The 22,764-nt window shown below is 40.6% G+C and overlaps 2 protein-coding genes across 3 annotated transcripts in view; one reads left to right on the top strand and one right to left on the bottom strand.

Annotated features, from left to right (window-relative positions):
- adad2 (adenosine deaminase domain containing 2) overlaps positions 1 to 22,764 on the top strand; it is a 107,602-nt gene that overhangs the window by 748 nt on the left and 84,090 nt on the right. The window lies entirely within an intron of this gene.
- cpeb4b (cytoplasmic polyadenylation element binding protein 4b) overlaps positions 1 to 22,764 on the bottom strand; it is a 38,844-nt gene that overhangs the window by 8,276 nt on the left and 7,804 nt on the right. The window contains exons 3-9 of one of the 2 annotated variants that reach the window (XM_050036750.1): positions 16,124 to 16,214; positions 9,032 to 9,082; positions 5,039 to 5,062; positions 2,656 to 2,826; positions 2,334 to 2,423; positions 1,736 to 1,854; positions 1,474 to 1,588 (exon numbers count right to left, since the gene is read on the bottom strand). In XM_050036750.1, the coding sequence (XP_049892707.1) occupies positions 1,474 to 1,588; positions 1,736 to 1,854; positions 2,334 to 2,423; positions 2,656 to 2,826; positions 5,039 to 5,062; positions 9,032 to 9,082; positions 16,124 to 16,214 (661 nt within the window). The remainder of the gene's footprint in view (positions 1 to 1,473; positions 1,589 to 1,735; positions 1,855 to 2,333; positions 2,424 to 2,655; positions 2,827 to 5,038; positions 5,063 to 9,031; positions 9,083 to 16,123; positions 16,215 to 22,764) is intronic. The other variant, XM_050036758.1, reaches the window with a different exon arrangement.

Genomic DNA, 22,764 nt, shown 5'->3' with positions numbered 1-22,764 from the left:
TCAGCAGCACATTAGCTCTTTTAGCCCTACCCTCTAGCAGGTCTAATGTTTATTATGAATACAAGCTGATCACATTGCAGAGTCTTACAAATTTTGTTTACAGTTGGCATTTCAGTGATTGGGCAGAATTCCGCATGAGAAGTGAAGGATGGCTACTTAGTGTTGCTCGTTTAAGATTTACAGTGTAAACATAAGCAAAAGGATAAAATGCAGAGATTGATTGAAAATGTATTAAAGGCCTTTGATAATTCAGCACGTATGCACAATACATACGTGAGTGTAAGTGTTGTCATATCAAACGCTCATTTGTTATTGATTCACTTGGTGGAAAACAGAGTCTTAAAGGGCCAGTGCAGGGCTGGGCAATATGGCTAAAAATGTTATCACAATAAAAACCTTCCTATCAGTCGATATTGATAATTAACACGATAAATATCAAATCAATATTTCTTTCAAGTTTAAAGGCTGATTTTTGCTCCTGAAGTTAAAGTAACTGTTCTAGCTGACAGTGTAAACAAAAGAAATACACACAAAAAATGTCTGTACTGTGGTCAGTACTTTCTGTACTAGTTTGATATGCACAGTATTTAATTTCTGCCAAAAAAGATGGGCTTTGAAGACTCGCTGAATTAACATGGGATTATTCATTGCTGGTGAAACTCTATCTGACGTGACTCAGACAAAAATCATGTTCACAAACAAGTTCATGTATTGAAGTTTAGTTACATTTATTCATGTTATGTCATATCAGTCTAATGTAACAGACATGTGAATCATGTTAACTTGCTAACTTACATTAGCATTAGATAAGCTGACTACCCATACAGCTACTGTAGCTAACGTTATGTGGTGAATTCGGCTGTGTAGTAGCCCAGAGTGTTATCCATGGTTAAAAATAATCAGACTAAAAATAACTTTGTGAGCGTGCCGAATGTTGTTATACTGTTGTAATGTTCTAACATTGTGGTGCACATTAGCTTGGCAACTGGTCTCATCTTCTTTTACTACTACTACCTCTCCTTCCCCTTCATTCTGGTGGCATTGGCAGGTGGCATCTGGGATTTAAGGTACATTACCACCCCCCCCTCTATGGGCGTATGGGTGGTTTAATTATTTTAAAGATTTATCAAGAATTTATTACATCTTTATTGAGGAATATAATATCAAGACAATTTTCGTTTTATCGCCCATCCCTAGTCCAGTGTGTAGAATTTAGGGGCACCTATTGGCAGAAATGGAATATAACATTCATAACTATGTTTTCATTAGTTTATTATCAGCCAAAAATAAGAACCATTGTGTTTTAATTACCTTAAAATGAGCCACTTATATCTACAAATGGAGTGGGCCCTCTTCCACAGAGTCCGCCATGTTGTTTCTACAATAGCTCAGAATGGCAAACTAAACTGGATGCCACTAAATCCTCCACACTAAACCTTTGAATACAAGGACAAACATGAAAATGAGGCATACCTGCACGGAGTGGACGAGGGACACCTCCCACAAAGATGGTTTTCCTCGGATCCAGAGGTTGAGATCCATCCATCACAAAATCGCTATCATTCAAGTTCCATGGGCGGATCTGGACCTGTCACATACAAAACCAACAGGTTTCAGCACTGAGCACAGCTGGTAGTAAAGTCAAGTAAAAGGCAAAACCATAAGTTGTAGTGACTTCAGTAGAAACAGCAAGAGATGCCAGCAGATGAGTGTGTTTGTGTGTGTTCCCACTGACCGGCTTGTCTTTGATGGTGGGGCTGGACACACAGAGGTACAGCTTGCCGTCCTCTTCGATGCAGGCATCGATCAAAGCCTGCACTGAGCTCTCATCCTGGAACAGCAGGAAGGCGTAGCCTACACATAATACAGCGGGGTTATTCATGCTGCCAGGGACACAGTGTATTGTCACAAAGTCACGTTGGCATTTAGCGCAATGATTACTGTGACTGAACACGACATTCTGCATTCACAGCAGGAAGGCATAAGCTTTTACAAACAGACAGAGAAACAGACAAACAGTCCACACATGGTTACAAAATGCTTCACATAATAGTCTAACGGCAGATTGCACAGATGCACACATATGAATGGTGGTTGTTCACAAATATACAAGGCTAACAATGCTTTACTGAAAAATACAGTTACCAAAAAATATATCAGTCTTTTTCTCCGGCAGAAACACACTGGAGCAATAAGTGAAACCTATCTTTTGTAGTAATAAATTGGATTAGAACTTGGTGCTGATAAATGTCAAAGAGGTGCTGCAGCTTCCCCCTCACAAAACAGTAAACAACTGCAAGACAAAACGGCACAGAGTGAATAATTTAGCAAACCTTTGGGTGGAAAATAGGATTTGCTCTCTGCTTTGTGAGGCCAGTCCACAAACAGGTGTCCAAAACGCCGGAAACTGGCTGTTATCTCATCTGAAATTAAATAGACAGAATTCACACTCATTGCCAGTCCACAAGTTTTTCCAAAAGAAAACACTGAGGAACATTTACAGGAAAAGCTTACTCTAAGGTATCACCAGCGTGCAGTAAGATGCTTGTGTTGCAGGTGTCATTTTCCAATGGCGTCTTATGGTATACCTTGCCTTAAAATTGCCCAAAAAGGCCCAGAGATAAAATTTGTTTGATCTTTTTGTAACCACTTTACCTTCATCTATGTCCGGGGGCAGTCCTCCCACAAAGACCTTGCGTGAGTAGCGTTCGACGCGCTCTCCGTTCTGGTGTGGAAAGCAGTGTGGAGAGCCCAGGCCTGCAAGACCCTGATCGCCACGCTCATCATCAGGAAAACCATCCTCCATGGGGAAGAGAGAGGAGTGGCCTGAGAGACAGAGGATAGGAGGGGGAGAGGTTTATTTTCTGAGGAGAGAGCTTGGAGTAAAGGTTCAGCAGCGGTCGTTGTTGTCATGGTTACATGACAACTGTACATAAAACTTTTTATTCACATCTTTTCACTGCATTGAGTAATCCACCAGGCGCTGGGTGGGTGGAACGGGAAGAAGCAAAGTATTTTGTTTAGTCGTGATCTGACATCACTCACCATGTAATTAAGGCTAGTCGCATGCAATGCACATTACAAGGGATGCTTTTTCCTTGGGTAATGTGTGACTAGATGTGAACATCATCTGTAATTAAAATTCCAATATGTTGCTTCATTGGCCTAGGAAAGTTTGATCAACATTTGTGAACATGAGCTACTGTCTCTCAAAACCAGAAACCAGAGAAGTAAGTCTCAATCTTGTGATGTCATAGGGTATAAAGTCTGGAGCTGCTCCATAGACAATAAATTGGTGACTGATTTTTAGGGGCAAAAGAATGTTTCTTTTCTATTCTATACCCAAAATGAGCTTTATTCTTTTGTAGTGTTCTCGGTACTGAAACAGAGAATGTACCCAAATACTCAGAACATTCGTTTCCAACTGGTGGGTCATGGTCCAAATGTGGGCCGTGGGTCCATTCTGAATGGACCGCAAGTGACTTGCAAACATATCAAGTTTGTAAAAAAAAAAAAAAAAAAAAAAAAAACCACATTTATTTCTAGTACAGTGAATTTACAGCACAGAGCTTTTATTTTGAAGTGCTGCTACCTGCTGTAGAGTGAGTGCCTAACAGACAGCTACTTAACAGTAGCAGCAATCTATCTTGATGACATGGCCAAACGCAAGAGCGATACTGAATGTATTAAACTGTTTAGACATCAAACTCATGACTAAGGAGAAATATGGATCCCGTGGCTGGACCAGTTGGGAACCACTGATCTATAACATCCTTTATAATTCATTGCTTATGAACGATGACATCACTAGTTTAAGTTTTACCACTCTAGTTTGTAGATTTGGGAGAGACATTCATGTTTAATAATATTTTTGGACTGCCTTATACCATGGAGGTAACAATTATGAATTTAGAGAACGGTTGTAGTTTCCCTTTAATACTCTCTGGTAGGAGTGAAATGTTGCAGATGTTTTCCAGACCCCTATAAAATCTGCAAATATGTTCAAATCATCAAACTGCTATCAAGAAAACACTGCTGTTTGAAGGGGAACAAACACGACATACAGCATACAAAAGATTAGTAGCAGATCATATGTAACTAAAAATAGTTTTGTAACTGTCTAATTAAAATAAGGATACAAATGTATAGACATAACCAAAAAAAAAAGTCAAGTGGTTGTGGGTTAATTTTTAGTAATGTGGCATGGAGATGTTGCAGATTGAAAGTATGTATCAGAGTCATTTCAAAAGGATTGGGCTGAACAAAAATCAAAAAGTAAAACGGTTGCCTTGACTCACACACGGCCAGTGACTGTCTATAAAGGACTGAACATACATGCAGGCTCTCTCTAACAAACACGAGTCCTCTCAGTGAGTGGGTCTGAATAGTTTCACAGTGGACTGTGCATGTTTGTGCAAGTGTTTGTGTATGTGCTGCAGTGACTAAGCCCTCCCCGGCCTATTCCTGCTCCTATACAACCTGCCCTGAGCTGCTTTATAAAGATTTATGCAAGGGAGTTAGCCTCAGCTTACAGTACATGCTGTGTGTGACTGAAGATGTGTGTATGAGTGCGTGTGTCCGGCCATGTGCCTGGCCATGTGCTTCTGTTGCAGTGTGTGTATAAACTCTGTGTATCTCTCTGCCTCATTAACTGTCAGCTAAATGTGAAACTAACACAGTATTGTCTGACTTCACAATCTTGCAAAATGTTTGTAAAAAATGAGAAGAAACAAAAAGCAAGCAGAGTCAAGCGCACGAGAGAAACGCACACTCATGAAAGATGCTGATGCAGATCAATTCGCAAGCTGATGGCAAGGCTCGACACTTAAGACAATCATGCAGACAAACATGTCACTTCACTGTACGGATACAAAGCGCAGAGTCATTCAAAAACTTTTGCAAGCATTCATTTAACAACCAACGCCTTATAACCAATAGCAGCACGGCTTCACATCACAAAGGCAGTCAAAATATTGAGACCTACAGAGTAAAATTTATGCTGGAAAAGTGACATAATACACCCATGATTATATTTTACCTCGTCTCCTGCTATAATTCCTGGCTGCATGTAGAGTGAGGACAAATCAAAGAAGAGGGTGATTATAAAAGAAGCATAATACACTGTACCAATAAAAGTGCTAGGTGGCTCGTGACAGTGAAGCGATGTTCCATTGTTTGTCCGCCTTTTGTTTTATTAATCAGCTATTAATGATATTTAGCCTGTGAAACTGTCACTATGCCACGTTATCAACACTAGACTCAAGTACAAGTCTATAATTTGAAGGTCTGTAGACGAGCACTTTGAAAAAGGACGGAGATGTTTTTGCATGTTTCCAGGTGGACACTTGTCACCAGGCTATTTATACAGCACTTTCAAAATAAAATTACAAAGTCCCTCACCATCAATTGGAGATAAAAGATACAATCCAAAGACACAAAGAAGAGATCAGTACAACAGTAACACAGATTATATAAGTCCCGAATCAATAGAAAAGTAACACAGGTAAATACAGGCATCAGGATTACAACATTAGACTAAAAGGGCACTAAAAAGGGCACTTCGGGAGCACAGACCTCCGCCCCATCATACAATGCTGATGAAACTGAAAAATAATCTGTGTATCCACCCCTCGATTTGGATCTGCTCCAAAATTTATCAGGTTCTTCCTTGGCCCATGCTACACCCTTCCACAAACTTCATGAAAACTAGGCTGACAATCAAATAAACTGAAGTGAAAACATAACCTCCTTGGTGCAGATAACAAAGCAACAGAGGCTGAACAGTCGTGCAACCTGACGACAAGTGTGACAAGGCGGTAGGCATTTGTTTTGTCTGGTCAAAAAGAGTTGAAAAGTGTTCAGCTTTGGGCAAAACTTTGAGTTTGTCACTGTCACTTTTCAGCCAGCCATCCAATCACAGTGAAGGAGGGGCAGGACAAACCCACAGAGACCAACTGTCACGTCTTACATGTTCAAGTGCTTAACAGCAACAACAATGGAGGGGGTTCATGTTAACATACTGCAGGCTATATTTAGTAAATGTTCCCTCACCTGCAATATCTCATGAACCCACATAGACTTGTACGTTAAATTCGAGGTGGATCATCAGGGATTAATAACACAATTTAAATTTATTTTAATTTGAATGTTTTTAATAAATGAGTTAATGTTTAAGTACATGGGGTTTATTGTTTTGTTTTTTTCCCTGTGGTGTCGAATTGGGTGTCAAGAGTCGTGGAATTTCATTGGTATTGGTTTCAACTACTAAACTTCTGGTATCACGACATGCCTTCAACCCTGATAACAATGGCAGATTCAAAAACAAGAGAGAAACAAGACTAAAATTTATCAAGTACGTCACTAAAATCCAAGCGTTCCAAGTAGTAGTGGTTTTGCCAGAGTCTGCTCCTGATACAAGTGCAGAGGAAGCACTCTTGTGGCTAACTTCCACACTAAATCAAATGAACCTGCCAGGAGTAATAACAGAGCAGTTACCATCGAGTGTTTCTGAATATGGCTGGCCATTTCACAATATGTGATTTGCCCTCCTACAGTCACGCTTCAGACTTTTAAACAAAATGCATCCATGACAGCTCGCGGTTACCGCTGCAACCTCCATTGTTTCCAATGTAAATACAATAAGAGCCCTGCGGCCAAGGAGGGCAACAGTGGCACCGAGGAGGGAGAGGGAGGCTGCCACTGTTATGTATATGCACGGTTATCTGCCTCTGTCGCCCGAGCTGATGCTTGTTAAACTTGTGTGACCATGGCAACCACAGAAGGCACATCGAGGGAAACAATAGCGTCAACCACTCACTTTTTGAAAGCACCATAGCATCTTCTAAACCCAGACAACATGCAATCTGAGAGCACAAATGAAACCAATGTATGGCTGTGATAACTGCTTTAAAGAGTCATGTTTCACATTCTAAATAATTCTGTTGAGAAGGTATGAATCGTCCCCAGGCCACAGATATATAATTTTTTTTTCTGCATATAACCAATCTAATAGGTCCCTCTGCCCACAGTGCAGTTCACTATCATATGTGCACACAAGAAGATGCTCTTTTTACTGATTCAATTTAATTCGTCACTGGGACATAATGTTTCTTTGCACAGGGCCGAAGTGAAACAAATTAAAATGTGGACACTGGAGAGATTGAAGCATCGACCAGTCTAAAACTATAAGGACACGGAGAGGATGAAGAAGTGGCCAGAACACACAAGCAATAATCCTCGCCTCCCTCAGCGGACTTTCCAACCCAGATGGACATTAACTCTGGGGGGAAGGTCAAAGAGAGCTAGAAAGGGAGAGGAGAGAGAAACAGGAAAGCAGATTGAAAGAGAGCAGAGAGTGCTATAAAAAGATGGTGTGTGTGAGAGAGAGAAAAATAGATTGGAGGAGATGGAGAAACAAGCTGATAAAACGCAGTGTGGGGTGAGACAAAATGAGAGTGAGTGAGGGAGATCAAGAGAATAAGAAATGCAATCTGTATATGCTTTATGAGACAAAAAGAGCGCGAGAGAGTCGGAGAGACAGAGCGCGAGAGCTGGTGTGCAACCTCTGAATCCTGCCTATCCGCTGGCACCATCTGTCTCAGGGCTTGATGACAGCTCCTGACCATGTGATCTCGCCATGTGACCCAGTGATCCTGTGAAGAAACTACTGGCCTCTCGTGTTGTACATCCTGGCCCAAGACCAGAAGGCAAAAGCTACAATAACACCATTACACAATGATAAAGGGAATGGGAGCGTTCAAGGGCAAAGGAGAGGTAGCTGAATATTAAACTGCTGTTTTGGAAAGCACAACATGTCAAAGGGATTTTCAAAATATTATCCAACCATTAGAGAGAGGTTTTGTTATTTATTTAAAGTTCAAAGAAATTATTTCTACTGTGCAACAGGGTCATATGAGGAAATTAAATGCACAGTACGTCTTCAGAGTATTTTTTCAGAAACGGGGGTGAAGGAATATGAGTCAAATTTTATATCACAGACCCTAAAATTATAGCATAGATGCCCACTGCTCTAAGAGGCACACCATATAACCACAATATCCCTTGTTTGCCTCTAACAGAGGGGCTTTAGCTGTGTGTAAACAACACCTTAAATCAAATCTATAAACATAAAACCCTACACTCAGAAAAAAAGCCATTGTTTGCAGGACAAGACAATGTTGGAAGTAGGAGAATAAGCTGGCACACATAAAGCTTTTTCCATCCTAAAGATCTATCTCATTCTATCCCTCAATCCATCCACTTATTTTCTGGTATCAAAAACCACCATGTCCTCTCTCTATCCGTTCACCCTCTTTTATTCTGCTCTTTATCCATCTATTTGTTTGAGCATGAAGCGTTATCCAGTCAAAAAAAAGAGAAGGACCCAGGAGAGGTTAACAACTAGGTGAAAGGTCATGAGCAGAAATGTTTGTTGGTTAAAACTACTTTTAAGTGGGCGAGTGTGGAGATGGCAATTTTATTTTGTGTTGACATTTACAAAGAGGGGCCGCCGAGGAGACACACAAAACTTTTCAGTTGGATTCAATCCCATTCAAACAAGGGCACACGAGGCTTCGCAGTCAACAAACACAAACACTCAAGGTTATCTCACACCAGCCAACTATCTCCATCTGCAGTACTTAGGGTCACCTATACAAAGATTTAACAAAGACGAACTGAGAGTTACTGAAGTCACTAAAATTGGGTGAATCATACTTTCTATATGTCCCCTTAGCTGACATGATTTACTTGGGGGAGTATTTTTTTGGTACAGGAACTAAAAAGGATCTTGTTTGTTGTTGTTTTTTACTTTTACTTTTATTTAGCCTGCCTTAATGACCAATTTTAGTATAAGGACAACACCATTTAAAATGTGATGTCCTCTTAGAAAATGAATGACAGCTTAATATGTCCCCAAATATTGTTTTAAAGATTAACTGATTATTTTTTATATAAATCATCAAAAAAATCATGTATTCAATTTTACACACAAACTCCCTGTTACTTAAAATTTGTAGGTTGCCATACGTACCATTGAGGGGCAGAGGGTTGTCTCCTCCTGGATGGGGGAACCCCAGACGACCTGCACAGAGAGACACAGAACAGACATATTTAACATGATGCGGCCTACGTATTACTAGATGAGATACACAGAGGGGTAAAAATAAGGATAAAATCATTAAAATAAATCCTTTATCAGGTCACAGTTTTATGGTCTGATTCATTATTCCAATTGCGCCCCAAAGCTATGGAACACACTAGCTATAGATATCAGGGAAGCCTGCTCCCTGAAAAAAGTCACAAAAATCCTTTGATTTTTGATGTACAGGGACATCCCCTTGTTTAAAGTAGCTTTATCCAATATTCAGAGGCTATCTATGATTCCTGAGGGCTGCACACGGCTCTCAATATGAAGGTGGCTAAGCCGCTGCTATCAAGTAATGGCGCTAACTCGCTAAACAGCGCTACATAACTGCAACAGTCCTCAGAGAGCTAACAGTATAAACCGGAGGGTGGGCACTACGCTTATGAGACAGCTCCCTTCCGATATCAGAATTAACCACCATATGAGCACAACAGTGTGGCGATTAGCTAGCCCATAGGATACACTCACAAAATCCACATACATTAACATACACGCGCAGTCGGACCATCTACGACAACAAAGAACAGAGAAGCTCAGATCACAACACACCTACAGGGAGTGTAACTTTATTCTGTGCTCAGGATGCCATTACCCCACTATATCTTTACATAGTAAACAGTGGTTTGCTGCTGTATTATTGTTCTGAATGTCACATAAAGAACCTTTAAGTCTTGTTATTTTGAGTTTAAGTAAAAATCATAAAATGGCAGTAACAAAAATTTGAGACAAACACTCTGAGTAAAAATACCAGCACCACCATTTAGGCAGTTAGTAATTTGGCATACGGCCATGACCATGATAAAGCTCTTGATTATTGCTGCATGTGCAGAGATTTTTTTTTTGCTGACACGCAACAGTGGAACAATTCTGCACACAATGTTGGACATATTTGAAATGAAAGGGCAAGGATCTGGTTTGTGAAGGATGATTTGTACAGAGGAACATGTTGAACATTGGGTGTTTCAGACAGTTCATTAAGAGTGTTCACACAAAATAAGCTGCACTATACAGATATGAGAACACTCTGTTGCTTTCACATCAATCTCATTAGAGACTACATCTGTGGACACCAACCATCTCTCTCTCTCTCTCTCTCCCTCCCTCTCATCGACCTCCATTTCTCTATGTGTGCTTCTCTTTCTCTGAGCCTCATATCATACATTTTACATTGAGCCACTTGCCAGGCCCGTCTTGCACGCACAAACACACCCGCACCCACACAAATACATGTTATGATGCCAAACAAGCTTCAAAGTTATGCAAGGCCCGCTCGCTGCAGAAGGATAATGAGATGAAAGAGCTGAAATAGTACAACCATTGTTGTACGGGTCCGGACCGCCCTGTGATTGGTGCATTCCGATGCCTCGATCACATGGAAATCTGCAGGCCCCTCCCCCACACCTCGCCTATTGAGCCCCACAGTGCTCAGTAGATGTGGTGCATAAAACAGAAGTAGACCACAGAAACCAGGACGGACCACCCGTGGCTTTGAGAGCTACCATACTATACTACAGATTTACATACGTCCAAGCGCATACATCACAGTGCTGGCATTATCAGCATCAAAACACAAGTTCACTCACTCAATAAAACACTCAGTTTAGCATAATCAAAATATATCAGAGGTGCCAACCAAAACCAGGTTACGCACAGAAGCTCAGTTCCTCTAGACTACATGGCAGAATTCAACAGTTTATCTCCCTCTGTAATTTAGTTTTGTAATATATATGCTGATGGGTGCACCACCCGAAATCAAAGTCCATCTGAGCACAACCCGTCATATTGGATTTTAAGAGCCTTTAATAGTCTGTGAGGAGCAAGTGTGCTGGCACGTAAGCACACCACATCCCTGTGTGTCTGCAGGGTTGTGTGTGCCCGCTCTGTGAACCTTATTTGCAAGCTGCTGGCTGCGTACATGTACAGTGCACTAATAGTTTAAGCACATGCATGCACAAGCACACACAACAAAGTCGTGTGTGTGTGTGTGTGTGTGTGTGTGTGTGTGTGTGGAGGCTGAACTGTGTGTGTGTGTGTGTGTGTGTGTGTGTGTGGAGGCTGAACAGAGGGATCCTTTCTGTCACTCAGGACAATGCTGGACGCGATTCAAAGCCACTTCTACTGTAGACATTTTGTCTCGCCTATTCCCTTGCTTCATCGCGCTCACTTTGTTCAATATGTTCTGCTGGAATGAGAAATTTGTGCTCTGTTTTTGTGTATCTAAATGTGCTTGTGTACGCAGACTGTCTGTGTTTATTATATTTGTGTGCGCACGCTCGTACATATGTGACAGAGAGCAGGAGGGAGCAAGGGACAGTTTGGCCTGGAGAGGAGTCAGCGCTCAAAGAAAATGTGCTGTAATTATGTTTTTCTTTTTACTTTGCTGTGAGGGAAAAAGGAAAGGACTCGCTTAAGTCACTGCTACACTTGGCACAGCAGTGCACAAGCCTGGGCTATAATTATGAAAACAAGGAATAAACAGAATAATATTTTGTAGCAGGCCAAGGGCTAAAAGACAGAAAAAAAAGATAAGGAGTGTGGGATGAGATATGGCGTGATGCATCATGTGGAAGCAGTAAAGAATGGGGCACTGTATAAGAACAAACTGAGGAGGATGGCTGAAGAAAGAACAGGTCAAATGAGAGGAGAGGGAAGATAAACATGTTGCGATGTGATAATTTGGACAAAGCCTGGAATGAACTGAGACATAGAAGATTAATTCCACATATAATCACAGCCAGACAAATCTATCTTTCTTCAACAACGATAAAGAGAGCTGTGGCAAAAAGACAAAGCATTCACATTCAACTACTATAGGAAGTTGGGATCGACAATACTTCATAATTTCAAAAGCCTACATGGTTTGATTCCTAATGATGCAGAAGCTTGTGGGTTTTCAATTTGGAAGAAAACTTGTTTTGTCTTCAGGTGCCAAGCTCTTGGATCTAATCTAGTTGCGCGGGGATCTGCGCCAGCATGGCTCGAGCTAAGACACCAAAACGTGGCTAATGAGGTAACCTTCCAGTCTTTCTCTCTTAATATTGAGGGAAGATTTACTAAGGCTTGACAGCAGAACATTAGATCACAGCTGGATGTGGCTGAACCCAGCAGGTGTGAAGGCTGAAATAAATACAAGGTGATAGTGAAGTGTTGGGAGCTCAGACTTTTCACTCATTGTGTTATTCTGATTTTACATAGCTGTGACTTTCTTTGTAGAACATATGGGAAAATATAAGTTCAAAGAGATAAAACCGGGGACAAGGAGTAATGCACGTTCTCTGCACAGTAACATTTAAATGTTCAACGTGTTACTGGCATTTGAGATCTTTTGTACTGAGGTTTTAGCTCTAAGAGAAACCTAAGTTAACCAATTTCTGGTGATCAGTCCAAAAAAAAAAGATGATTGTGCAGCAGTCATCTTGGATTACGCCCTGTGGTGCGATAAACTACTAAGAAATGTGACTGACAACTTAAAGTCTAAACCCAAATCCCTTAAAGTCCACAAAAGCCTTGATAAATCAAAGGTGTTTCCTTTCAAACAATGATCATTACCACAACTTCTCCTACAAGTTACTCCCTCTCAACCAACACCTCACATTGGCCACAGTACTTTTTGTTAGCTCAGGGCTCTCTATCTATAACTACTGTCAGTTACACCCTCTACAACAACAAACACTGACTACCTGCTGTATTCAATAACCCATTTCTGGGTTACCATTGACTAATGTTGCCTAACACCATTCAGCCAGTAACAGCCATTGCCGAGTCTCTATCAATTAATAATCCAAGTGAGCTAGAGTCCAGTTTGCGATGGATGACTCTCAGCCAATTACAAGTGTTAGCTCCTACTTTGTAATGTGGTGTACCTATTTCTATCATTGTACGCACCACATTTATAGCAATGGGGGTAGGCAACTGTGAATAACACTAACACCTCTCAGTATACAGTTCAACAGCACCACAAACGACAGCCCCAGAAAGTTTAATCAACAGCTCTCTACAACAGTTTAAACAGAAACTGAACATTATATCGTTCATTTAAGTAGGATTTATTGCAGAACTGTTTTATTTGACTGCTTTAGTTTTAGCTAGGTGTACTTGCTACCAAGTGATGGGTACATTCACAAAAGACTGTGCACTGCACTGCAAAGCAAATAGCGGTGCTCCTGTGCTATTCGTACATATTTAAATGAGGTAACATGTATTTGTCTTGTGCAAAATTGGCCCTTTTCTATGCAAATGAGCCTCACTACAAAAACAGTCCAATTCACAAAAATCAGCGCTAATAGCCATACGCAGCTACAGTGACATTATTAGCATCTTCAGAGAGTTGTCAAGCTAACATGTGGCACCAACAGCAATCCCAGACTGGGATATTAAATCCCAAATACAATTTCTCTCTAACACCTTAACATTCCTTGTCTGAAGAGTTTAAGTCTGCCTCTGCACCTTGTCGGTCAAGACCTGTAGCTCACGGTCTGAAAATTGCTGTAGGGCTGCAACGATTAATCGACTAATCGATGACTAATCGACTATTAAAATAATCGGTGACTATTTTAGTAATCGACTAATCGGTTTGAATCACTTTTCATAGAAAAGTACTATAAAAGTACCCCAAAATACTCTTATTGCAGCTTCTTATGTTGAAATATTGGCAGCTTTACAAACTCTCCCATGACGGTGAACTAAAACCCTTTGGCATGAGTACGAAACAAGACATTAGATGACATAATTTTGAGGTTTGGGAGAAACAGACTGACATTTTTCAACATTTTAACACATTTTTCGATAAAATGATTAGTCGACTAATCGAAGAAATAATCGACAGATTAGTCGACAATGAAAATAATCGTTAGTTGCAGCCCTAAATTGTTGTTTTCCTTTACACAGCTATTGTTCTGCCTACAGTGTTCTTGGCGTACTTTGCCACATGGATAATTGCAATCAGACTCAAAAAGGGCAAACTGCACTCAGCTGCAAAACCTAATGGGCATGTTTGCGCTGTGATATCCTTAACACAATATCTTTTGTGAATTGGACCTTGAAACTGGGCCGATAGCGGTTGCAAGTGATGCCTAATTCATGGTGCTTTCAGTGGCAACAATCCATTCTTTGTACCTCTGAGTGTATATATATATATGTGTGTGTGTGTGTGTGTGTGTGTGTGTAAAAATGCACAACAGTAATCATCAAATCCAAATACAGTAGAAAGCTTCAAAGACCAGGAAGACAGGGATTTGTACTGACCCAGAAATGACACAGACTAATATCTCCTTAAAGGTGCAAAGGTGCTGCACACCGCCAGCCTACATCAGTTTATAAGCACTGTTTGATTACGAGCCAAATGTTTCCTTTTCACACTTTCTGCTGGCAAGATGTGGAAAATATGTTCATCCTGATTTGACTTGATGTTAATGGATAAAAAAACTGCTTCACACTATTTTTGACTATCACGAATATGCCAGACTTTTTGGACAGAAACAACTGTGCGTCATTGTGTTGAGAAAATTATTATCATCCTTCAAAATGGAAGTGATAGTTAGAAACTAATGATGGCCGTCAACCTCAGCTCAGATCAGTGGAAGTCCTCCCATCTCTCTCTCTCTCTCTCTCTCTCTCTCTCACAAATCCCCTCTTAAATACAAAGCCTAAGCTTCCATCAGCCCTGTATTCTCTCTGCGTCTCCTTCTCAAAATGCATGAGAAAATGAGGTCAGACTCATTGCGCTAAATTTTTTTTCAAAAGTGAGAAAACCTTTTTTTTTCCAGAGTGGGAAGGAGAGAGAAGGAAAAGGAAGACAGAGGTGTGAGTTGACCTCTCTTATAGTTGATCACAGCACTAAAGAAAGACACAATGTCGAGACATCTGATCTGTGGAGGAAGTGAAACTGCTAAGAATTGGTGTTAAATTGTGAATAAGTGTGTGCGAGCAGTTAACAGCTCTACCTTGAGGTGTAACACTCTTGGCTTGGCCAATGAGATACAATTATAACACACTTATTTTTATCATTATCACATATGTCTGATGTTTATGAAAGAGGAGGGTTGATTTACATTTCATTTTATTATAGTATATACTGTATTCTGCCATAACACTCTGCAATCTTTTTAAAGTGCTTGACAAAATTTTTGGAGGCTTAACGAGTGTTTTTAAGCATATTTGCCTAGAGTTGGTTTGTGTTCTCAAGGCAGCATTTACAAACGGACCAGATCAAACACCTTGTACGAGAAAGCTGCTCTTGATTGGTCAGAATGCAGGAAAAATCCAGGAAGTAAACAAAACGTTGAAGAAGAGTACACTTGGAAGATAAATGTGACACTTTCTAATGTCACAATAGAGGGACAACTACGGCGGCTGATTTTAGCGCCGGTCATCGTGGACTATATTGCTTGCATTGTTCACTTTAGTCAAACCATACAGTTTGAAAACGAGGCGTGGCTCCAACTAAAAAACAATGTTTTGATGTACTGGATGTGCTGGATGTGCATATTAAGGCAGTACAAGAGGAGGTGCACATTAATAATCCTCCAGGACTGTAACATGCTCGTGCTTATTTATTCCAAACGATGCGTAATGCAACTGCAGCTGGCTCGGATCGAGGTCGGAACACGTTCTCACCACAAACGAACCACACCAGAGTTCGTCTGTAACCTGACTGAGACCACCTCTTTGAGAGGGTCTTGTCCGGTTGTTATGGTGCGCACCCGAGTGCAATTGCTGTGTTCACACCTGCCCAAATGAACCGCACTTAGGGGGCAAACGAACTCGACTTCGATTGAACTGAACCAGAGAGTGCAGGTGTGAAAGCACCCCAACTTTAAGTGAGTTGACACATGCCATGGATGAATATAGTATAAGCCATGTACAGAAATATGTCACATTATGTGCAACATTTGTGTGCTTAAAATGCATCTAGATAATGATGGCTGACGTGTGTTAATGTTCTTCATTTCCTATTCAATAGTCAAATGTCTGCTTTACCTTTCAGGGTGTCCTGCTCAGCCCTCATGATGTCAATCAGGGAGCTCTCCAGCGTGTTCATGTTGAAGCTGTCAAATGACCTGGTGCGTTCCTAAAGAGAGGACAGAAAGAGGAGAAACATCATTTACTTTTTTCCTCCTGCTTCCAAGACTTGCAGTTTCCAAAAAGAATCAAAATTCACAGGAGCCAACAGTCTTTAGAGATGAACTGATCCATGGGAGCAGCTGGAGCAATTAGATTTATCTACATCTTCTATTATAACATTGCCTCAATTAACCCAAGCCGACCAAAGAGCACACGCAGGACAAGGACATCCATCTTAATTTACACCAAAAAATATACTGTTTTGCAATTCTGTCATTAAACATCGCCTGAATGCTCGGGACCAAGGTAAGCTATTAATTGAAAAAAGAAGTGTGAAAAAGGGAGCAGCCAGATGCTCTCCCAGCTATTTATGAAGTGTTTTCACATTATTCTTGCTTTAGTTTGAGCTTGTTTCAAAGAAAAATACAAAAGACATGAACCCTCGCTTCCTTTGCGTCAATTAATATTCACCTCACTTTGAATAAATGCAATACCAGGATATTGTGAGGATTTAAATGCATGATGGTCCCTTGATTTGAAATTCTGACACTTTTGGCATTGGCCTAAATAGCGGGAGTGACAAACAAAATAAATTAGAAGCGGGCCCCAGCTCCACATAAGTGGAATCTCAAGTGATTCGCTAATATATTCTGCAAACCGATGTAAAAACTGAGATAAAAGGAAGTTGAATAAGCCTTATTAAAAAGGGACTTTTTCTTCTGCTGAATGTTCTCGGACTCCTGCTTTGGTTTTCTAGCTGCAAACATGAGCTCAAAATATAAAAAACCTCAGAGATATTTCTGTGGCACAGGTGTGTGAAGCATTCGAGAATGATTTTTACAACATTAAATTTAATTTCTGTTGTCAGTATTTAATTTCTCTCTGGCTTATTGTCTGGTGAGATTGTACTGTTTATTGTGTTACTTGCAAACTTAACTGACTAACTGTGCAATAAATTCGCTCATTCAATGAGGCAGCATAATGGAGGACAACAGTAAAACCAGCAGTAGAAACGAAGCAGGAGCCGAGCCAAATCTTGAGCGACAGCTTTGTCACCTAAAAACAAGGGCACCCTTGGCATACCGACCATACTGGAAATGTTTGTATGCACACACAATGAAGTGCAAGAACACACAACCACACAAACGTGTACACACAAAATATGCGCACACATCAAAAACGTGCCCACACACACACACACACACACACACACACACACACTCACTCCGAGTGCCATGCTGATAAGGCTTCTGTCGTGACTCCACCTCAGCCAAACAAAATATGCAGCCTCTGACAACAACTTGTTAACAAACTGATAAACTCTTTTGGTTTCCTTGTGTCCACAACAACCACAACACAAACAGATGCTGCTGCTCAAGACCACAACATGAAATTCATATCCTCTTTGTTTACATTTACAGACGGTGCTAAAAATTCCCCATCATCACGCGCTTTTTCTCATACCTTCCTCTATCTCTTCCCCATTTTTCCAGTCATTCTCCAATGCCACCTTAAAAGCAGAAATACCTTAAAAAAATGTTTCTATTCCTCATTTATGCGTCAGAGATCTCACAGTGCACAGAGCCAATGACTCTTCTGGTTACAAGTTGTTCACTAAACTCTACATCGTGACTAAAATGTTTAGTCATGATTTTTTTTTTCTTAACTGTCTGGTCACGACTGAAATAAACTTTTTTCCCCCCATTGTGTCTATTGAATCAACCACTTGGTTATTTTAGAGTAAAAATGTGAAAAGAAACATAATAAAATACTTGCATTATGTCACTGAATAAACCATTTTTTTGGCTATCTACAGAGATACTCTCAAACACAACAGTGTAAACACAGTGATGTTTGCGGTAATGTAAAAGACACACACATGAGCAATCTAACACCAGAGTAAAACTATTCAACTCAGGGACAGGGAGAATGTCTGCTGGACGTTTGAGATACATGCTTGTAAAATAACAATGCCAGAATACATCTACAGTTTTTGCTACAACACTTAAGTCTGGAAGACATCTGCTTAGAGTTGATTTAGCCTGACAAGATGCTGACAGCCCAATCAGGGAACTGTAAGTGTTTAGATGATGACATGATGCCTCTTGAAACTTAGCAAACTTGTGTACAGCGAGGTGTTGCAGATATTAAAGCTTCACTCTGCAAAAGCACAGCAATGAGATTGCAACCAGCTGAAATTTGTGTGCCAAGCACAAAATCCAAGTTAGGATTCCTTTAGTGTTCACTGTTGAGGTGATTTTATTGGGAGCTGAATAATCTGCAGAGGTGTCTTTCTCTCCAAAACAAATGGATCAGGTGATTAAAATCAGTTAAACACTGAATAACGCAGTTTCATGTTACATGTCAGTCTTTCTCCGATGCTGTTCAGCTCGTCGTAGACAGGCCAAAAACTGATGTGTGCACACCTATTTTCTCTGATAGCTTAATATGTGCTAACCTTTTTTCTGATTCAGGGGTTTAGCAGATTTTCAACGGGAGCTGAATTATGAGCAGAGGTCTTTTGCTATCCAAAACAAACAGACCTGGTGATTTGTCCTACGCTGTTTGGCTCATTGCAGATGCAGGTGCTAGCCCAGCAACTGCTTATGTGTGCTCATCTTTTTACTTCGACAACTCAAGATCCAGATGTTCAGGAGGCTTTTATTGGAAGCCAAGTTATCCTCGGAGGTTTGTTCCTCTTATATATTACAAGAAATCTGGGTTTTTCCAACGCTACTTGTTGTGAAGGGGCTGCCAACTACTGTGGCCAATACAAAAATGCAAATGGACCTATTTGGAGCCAGTGTTTGATTTGTCCATTCTGGGCTAATGTGGAAACATGGTGGTACAACATGGCCGACTCCATGGATGAGGACTATGTAGATAACCTGCTCATTCGAAGGTAACTAAAACACAACAACTATTCTTATTTTCAGGTAATTATACACTAAAGAAAACATACTTATTGTATTATATTCCATTTCTGCCAATATACCCCTCTAAATCCTACACACTGGACCTTTAAGAGAAATGTAACATTTCCAGAACAGCCACCATTGTTCTGCAGTTTCAGAATAATAAGCAGGAGTCGCAACAGTTTAGACTGAGGTATGATTGAGGTCTATTGTACAGCCTACTTGAAATCACATCTGTCTCCAGCAAACAAAGTGAAGAGTGACAATTGTGGACTGATGTTCAAAAAACACATTTACATTAAACAATAGGAATAAAGCATGGCATCATTTGAAAGCCTGTTCATTACAGTGAGCTGTGAGACGTCAAAAGAAAATCTACAGTCCTGACAAAATGACACATAATTCAGTGTGCAGCTCTGTGTCAAATTCACCTCTCCTGAATAGTCTGAAAAACATCCTGACATCAACATTGCATGATCAGCTCTGCCCTCGACCTGACTGATAATGGACGGGCCTTGCACAACAAGAATTACCCAACGTGTCTAAATAACCTATCTGTATAGTCAATCACTCTTTCCATTCATCACTTTGTCCAACAAATGCATCTGTGCATGTACTCATTTATCCAGCAACCAGGCCACAACCCTCGCTGCAAACATTAGGCCAATGTCTGTGGGGAACGGTGTGAAAGCAAAACCACCTTGGGAGGAAAGGCTCATAGCATACTTTGTTACACCATTAACTTCACAGGGGTCAAATGCTAAAGGGTTCAGGGGAAACAGACCTGCGTCAGTGAACCATGTGACCAAGGGTCGGGGCAGGCAGGCAGGCAGCTCACTATTTCATCTACTGTCTGCTGTCTGCAGTGGCTCCCAAAATCCAATAGCTACTTTCACTATCTGATCAGCCAAAGAGTGTGCTTGGATGTCTGGCACACACTGGCTGATGAAACAGCCAAAATATCTGCAGCTGTAGCCAAAATTTTTACCAGAAATTTGGCTGGTGTAGAATCCCCACGCTGACTGAGGGAAGGAACATACTAACACAGAGATGACATGGTAGAAGAACACACCCAGTGCACACTCTCTCCCTCAAAACAAATATCAACACAGGGATATAGGCCAGACTAGGTCTACTATTTTCTCATATCCGCCTCAGTATCTTATGTGGACTTAGGCCACAGCTCTAGGTCAAATAAACCAAACATTCAAAAGACAAGGGAGGCAGAAACAAGTGACGGACTAGTTACTGTGGGAAGTGTATACCACTAGTGAGTGTAACAGAGCAGAGGCAAGCACATAAACACATTACCCAAGACAAATACAGATAGGTATAGCAGCAAAGTGCACTATTTCTGAGATACGCTGCAGAAGCTCCTCCTGCTTTTCCAGTTAAAAAAACTGAACGCTCTCACTGGGTGTCATTATTCTTATTCTTATATTTTCTTGTAATACTGCAAGGTAATCCTTTTATACTGTTTCAGGAGAACAGGAATTCATTTTGTGGCTGTATGGCAAACATGAGGCCTGGCTGGTGCTCTGCAGTTGCTAAGCATTAGCCTGGAGAGGTGCAGAGGGTGATTAATCATCAGATTCGTGCATCCTTCTCTCTCTCTCAACAACTGGCCAGCTGACCAGCAAAGTACTCATCCCTGACAGATTGCAGGGCGTGCACAAATACACACACACGCACGCACACACAGTCATGGCCACTCGTCACATACAGGGATGCACAAACAGATTAGCTGCAAGCAAGACACACACAATTTACAGCCCGGTCCAAATCATATGTATCTATGAAAGCTTGCCCATGCTAACCCAAGGCCATCTTTGCAAACATAGGGGACATGGCAGTACATACTGTACTGTATTATTTGCGGGCAGCAGTGAAATGTAGCCCAGTATACGTGGGTAAGCAGAAAAATTTAATAATCATGACCCAATAAAGCTAAATGGATCAAAATGGTCAGACACATCCCCTTTTTAACAGTGACTGTCAATAAAAAGACCTGCATGATGGATCGATAATGGCAAAGTGCTTCTGCTGGGCCCTGTCACCATTTTCAATGTGTGACCCTGGATCAACAAATATGTTCTGACCTGATCTAAAAGTACTGGGATTAAACAAACATGATAAATGCATGATTAAATCTGAAACCATCAATTCGAAAAGAGGCAGCATGTGCTCAGAGAATGTTCAAGCACACATGGAAAAAAAACATCCTGTGCTGGCACTGTGTGAGGCATGAACTCTGAACTGGGCTTATTTGCTTCAATAACCATGGTCTATACAGTAGGTTCATTTAATGGTGTTTTATAACTTAACATTCTTGTCAATGGGGAATGGATATCGCAAAGCATTCTGGGGTGGCGCTGCCATTTTTGGAAGATAAGTGTCCGTAGCTACAGTAGCTGTCATTATCTGTCATTATCTGTCAATTGTGCGTCACTGGAAAGACAAATGTCCATACATATAAAAAGAAGCTCTCTGCAGAGGTAAAGGAGCGAAATATTACAAAAGTGAAGTTAGTTAATGATATTGATCCTTACAAATTAGGAAACATAAAGTGGTCAGAGGTCAAAGGTTTGGTGTTTGCACCTACACCTGTTAGCAATTCAAAAACTTAAATCTGTGGAGGTCAATGTCCAATTCGCAAACTGGTGGGTACGATAATCTACAAGCCACATTCCAACCACACAATCATCCTAACAAAGATGATCTAGCTAATGCTATGCTAATTGAAAACTAACAAAACAGTATCTAATCTTAATCTACCAGGATCTAGCAAAATGAAACGCATATCATTAGCCTACATTTCTGTCTGTGTATACTGTATACATTTAGTGGCCAACTTACGGGTGATGACGACACATTCAAATTCCCTATATGAAGTACATACATTTTGTCTGCATGAATTGGTTTCTTTCTATAAGAGGTGAGACCTACCTATATAAACCACTCTGTGATCATTTGGGACCATGCCACTTAGCCAGTGCTACCTGAACTCTGGAGAATACTACAGCTGCACCAATTTGTGGATTAGTTGATTGACACAACTTTGATCAGCAACTGTTTTGATAATTTAGTTGTTTCCAAGTCAAAATGGCAAATATTTTGTTGGTTCCAGCTTCTCAGGTGAGGATTTGCTTAATGTCTTTGTCTTCACATTTTATTTAACTGAATATCTTTGAGTTTTCAACTGCTGGTCTGACAAAACAAGACAATATGATGACTCAACTTGGGCTCTAGGAAATTGTGGTTTCTGATGTTTTAGAGACTTAATGATTTATTGATTAATCAAGAAAATAATGTTGTCAGATTAAATTTTGAAAAGGCGGACAAAGCGCTTTACTGTTTGTACCTAGCCACAACCATGCCACAGTCTGTTGCTTGCTTCACATGCCCCTAGTCGACTGTCACACATCCATAATAGATGATAGTAGTGGGCATCTGTACAAACCCTTCCTAAAAACTCAGAAAATTACACATCTTCAAGCTGCATCTGTTTAACTGTAAAGTAAAAAAAAAGGTTGAACTAAAAGTAGATCGGACTGCTTGAAAAGCCTCTCGACTCTAGACAGGTTTTAATCTGGGAAAAACCGCAAAACAGAGAGGGCAACCTCCGACAGATTTTGATGACAT

The sequence above is a fragment of the Epinephelus moara genome, chromosome 3 (assembly GCF_006386435.1).
Source record: "Epinephelus moara isolate mb chromosome 3, YSFRI_EMoa_1.0, whole genome shotgun sequence".
In the NCBI taxonomy this organism is placed as follows: domain Eukaryota; kingdom Metazoa; phylum Chordata; class Actinopteri; order Perciformes; family Serranidae; genus Epinephelus; species Epinephelus moara.
Note: the sequence above shows the minus strand (reverse complement) of the source record. Positions and strands in the feature narration are given on the sequence as shown.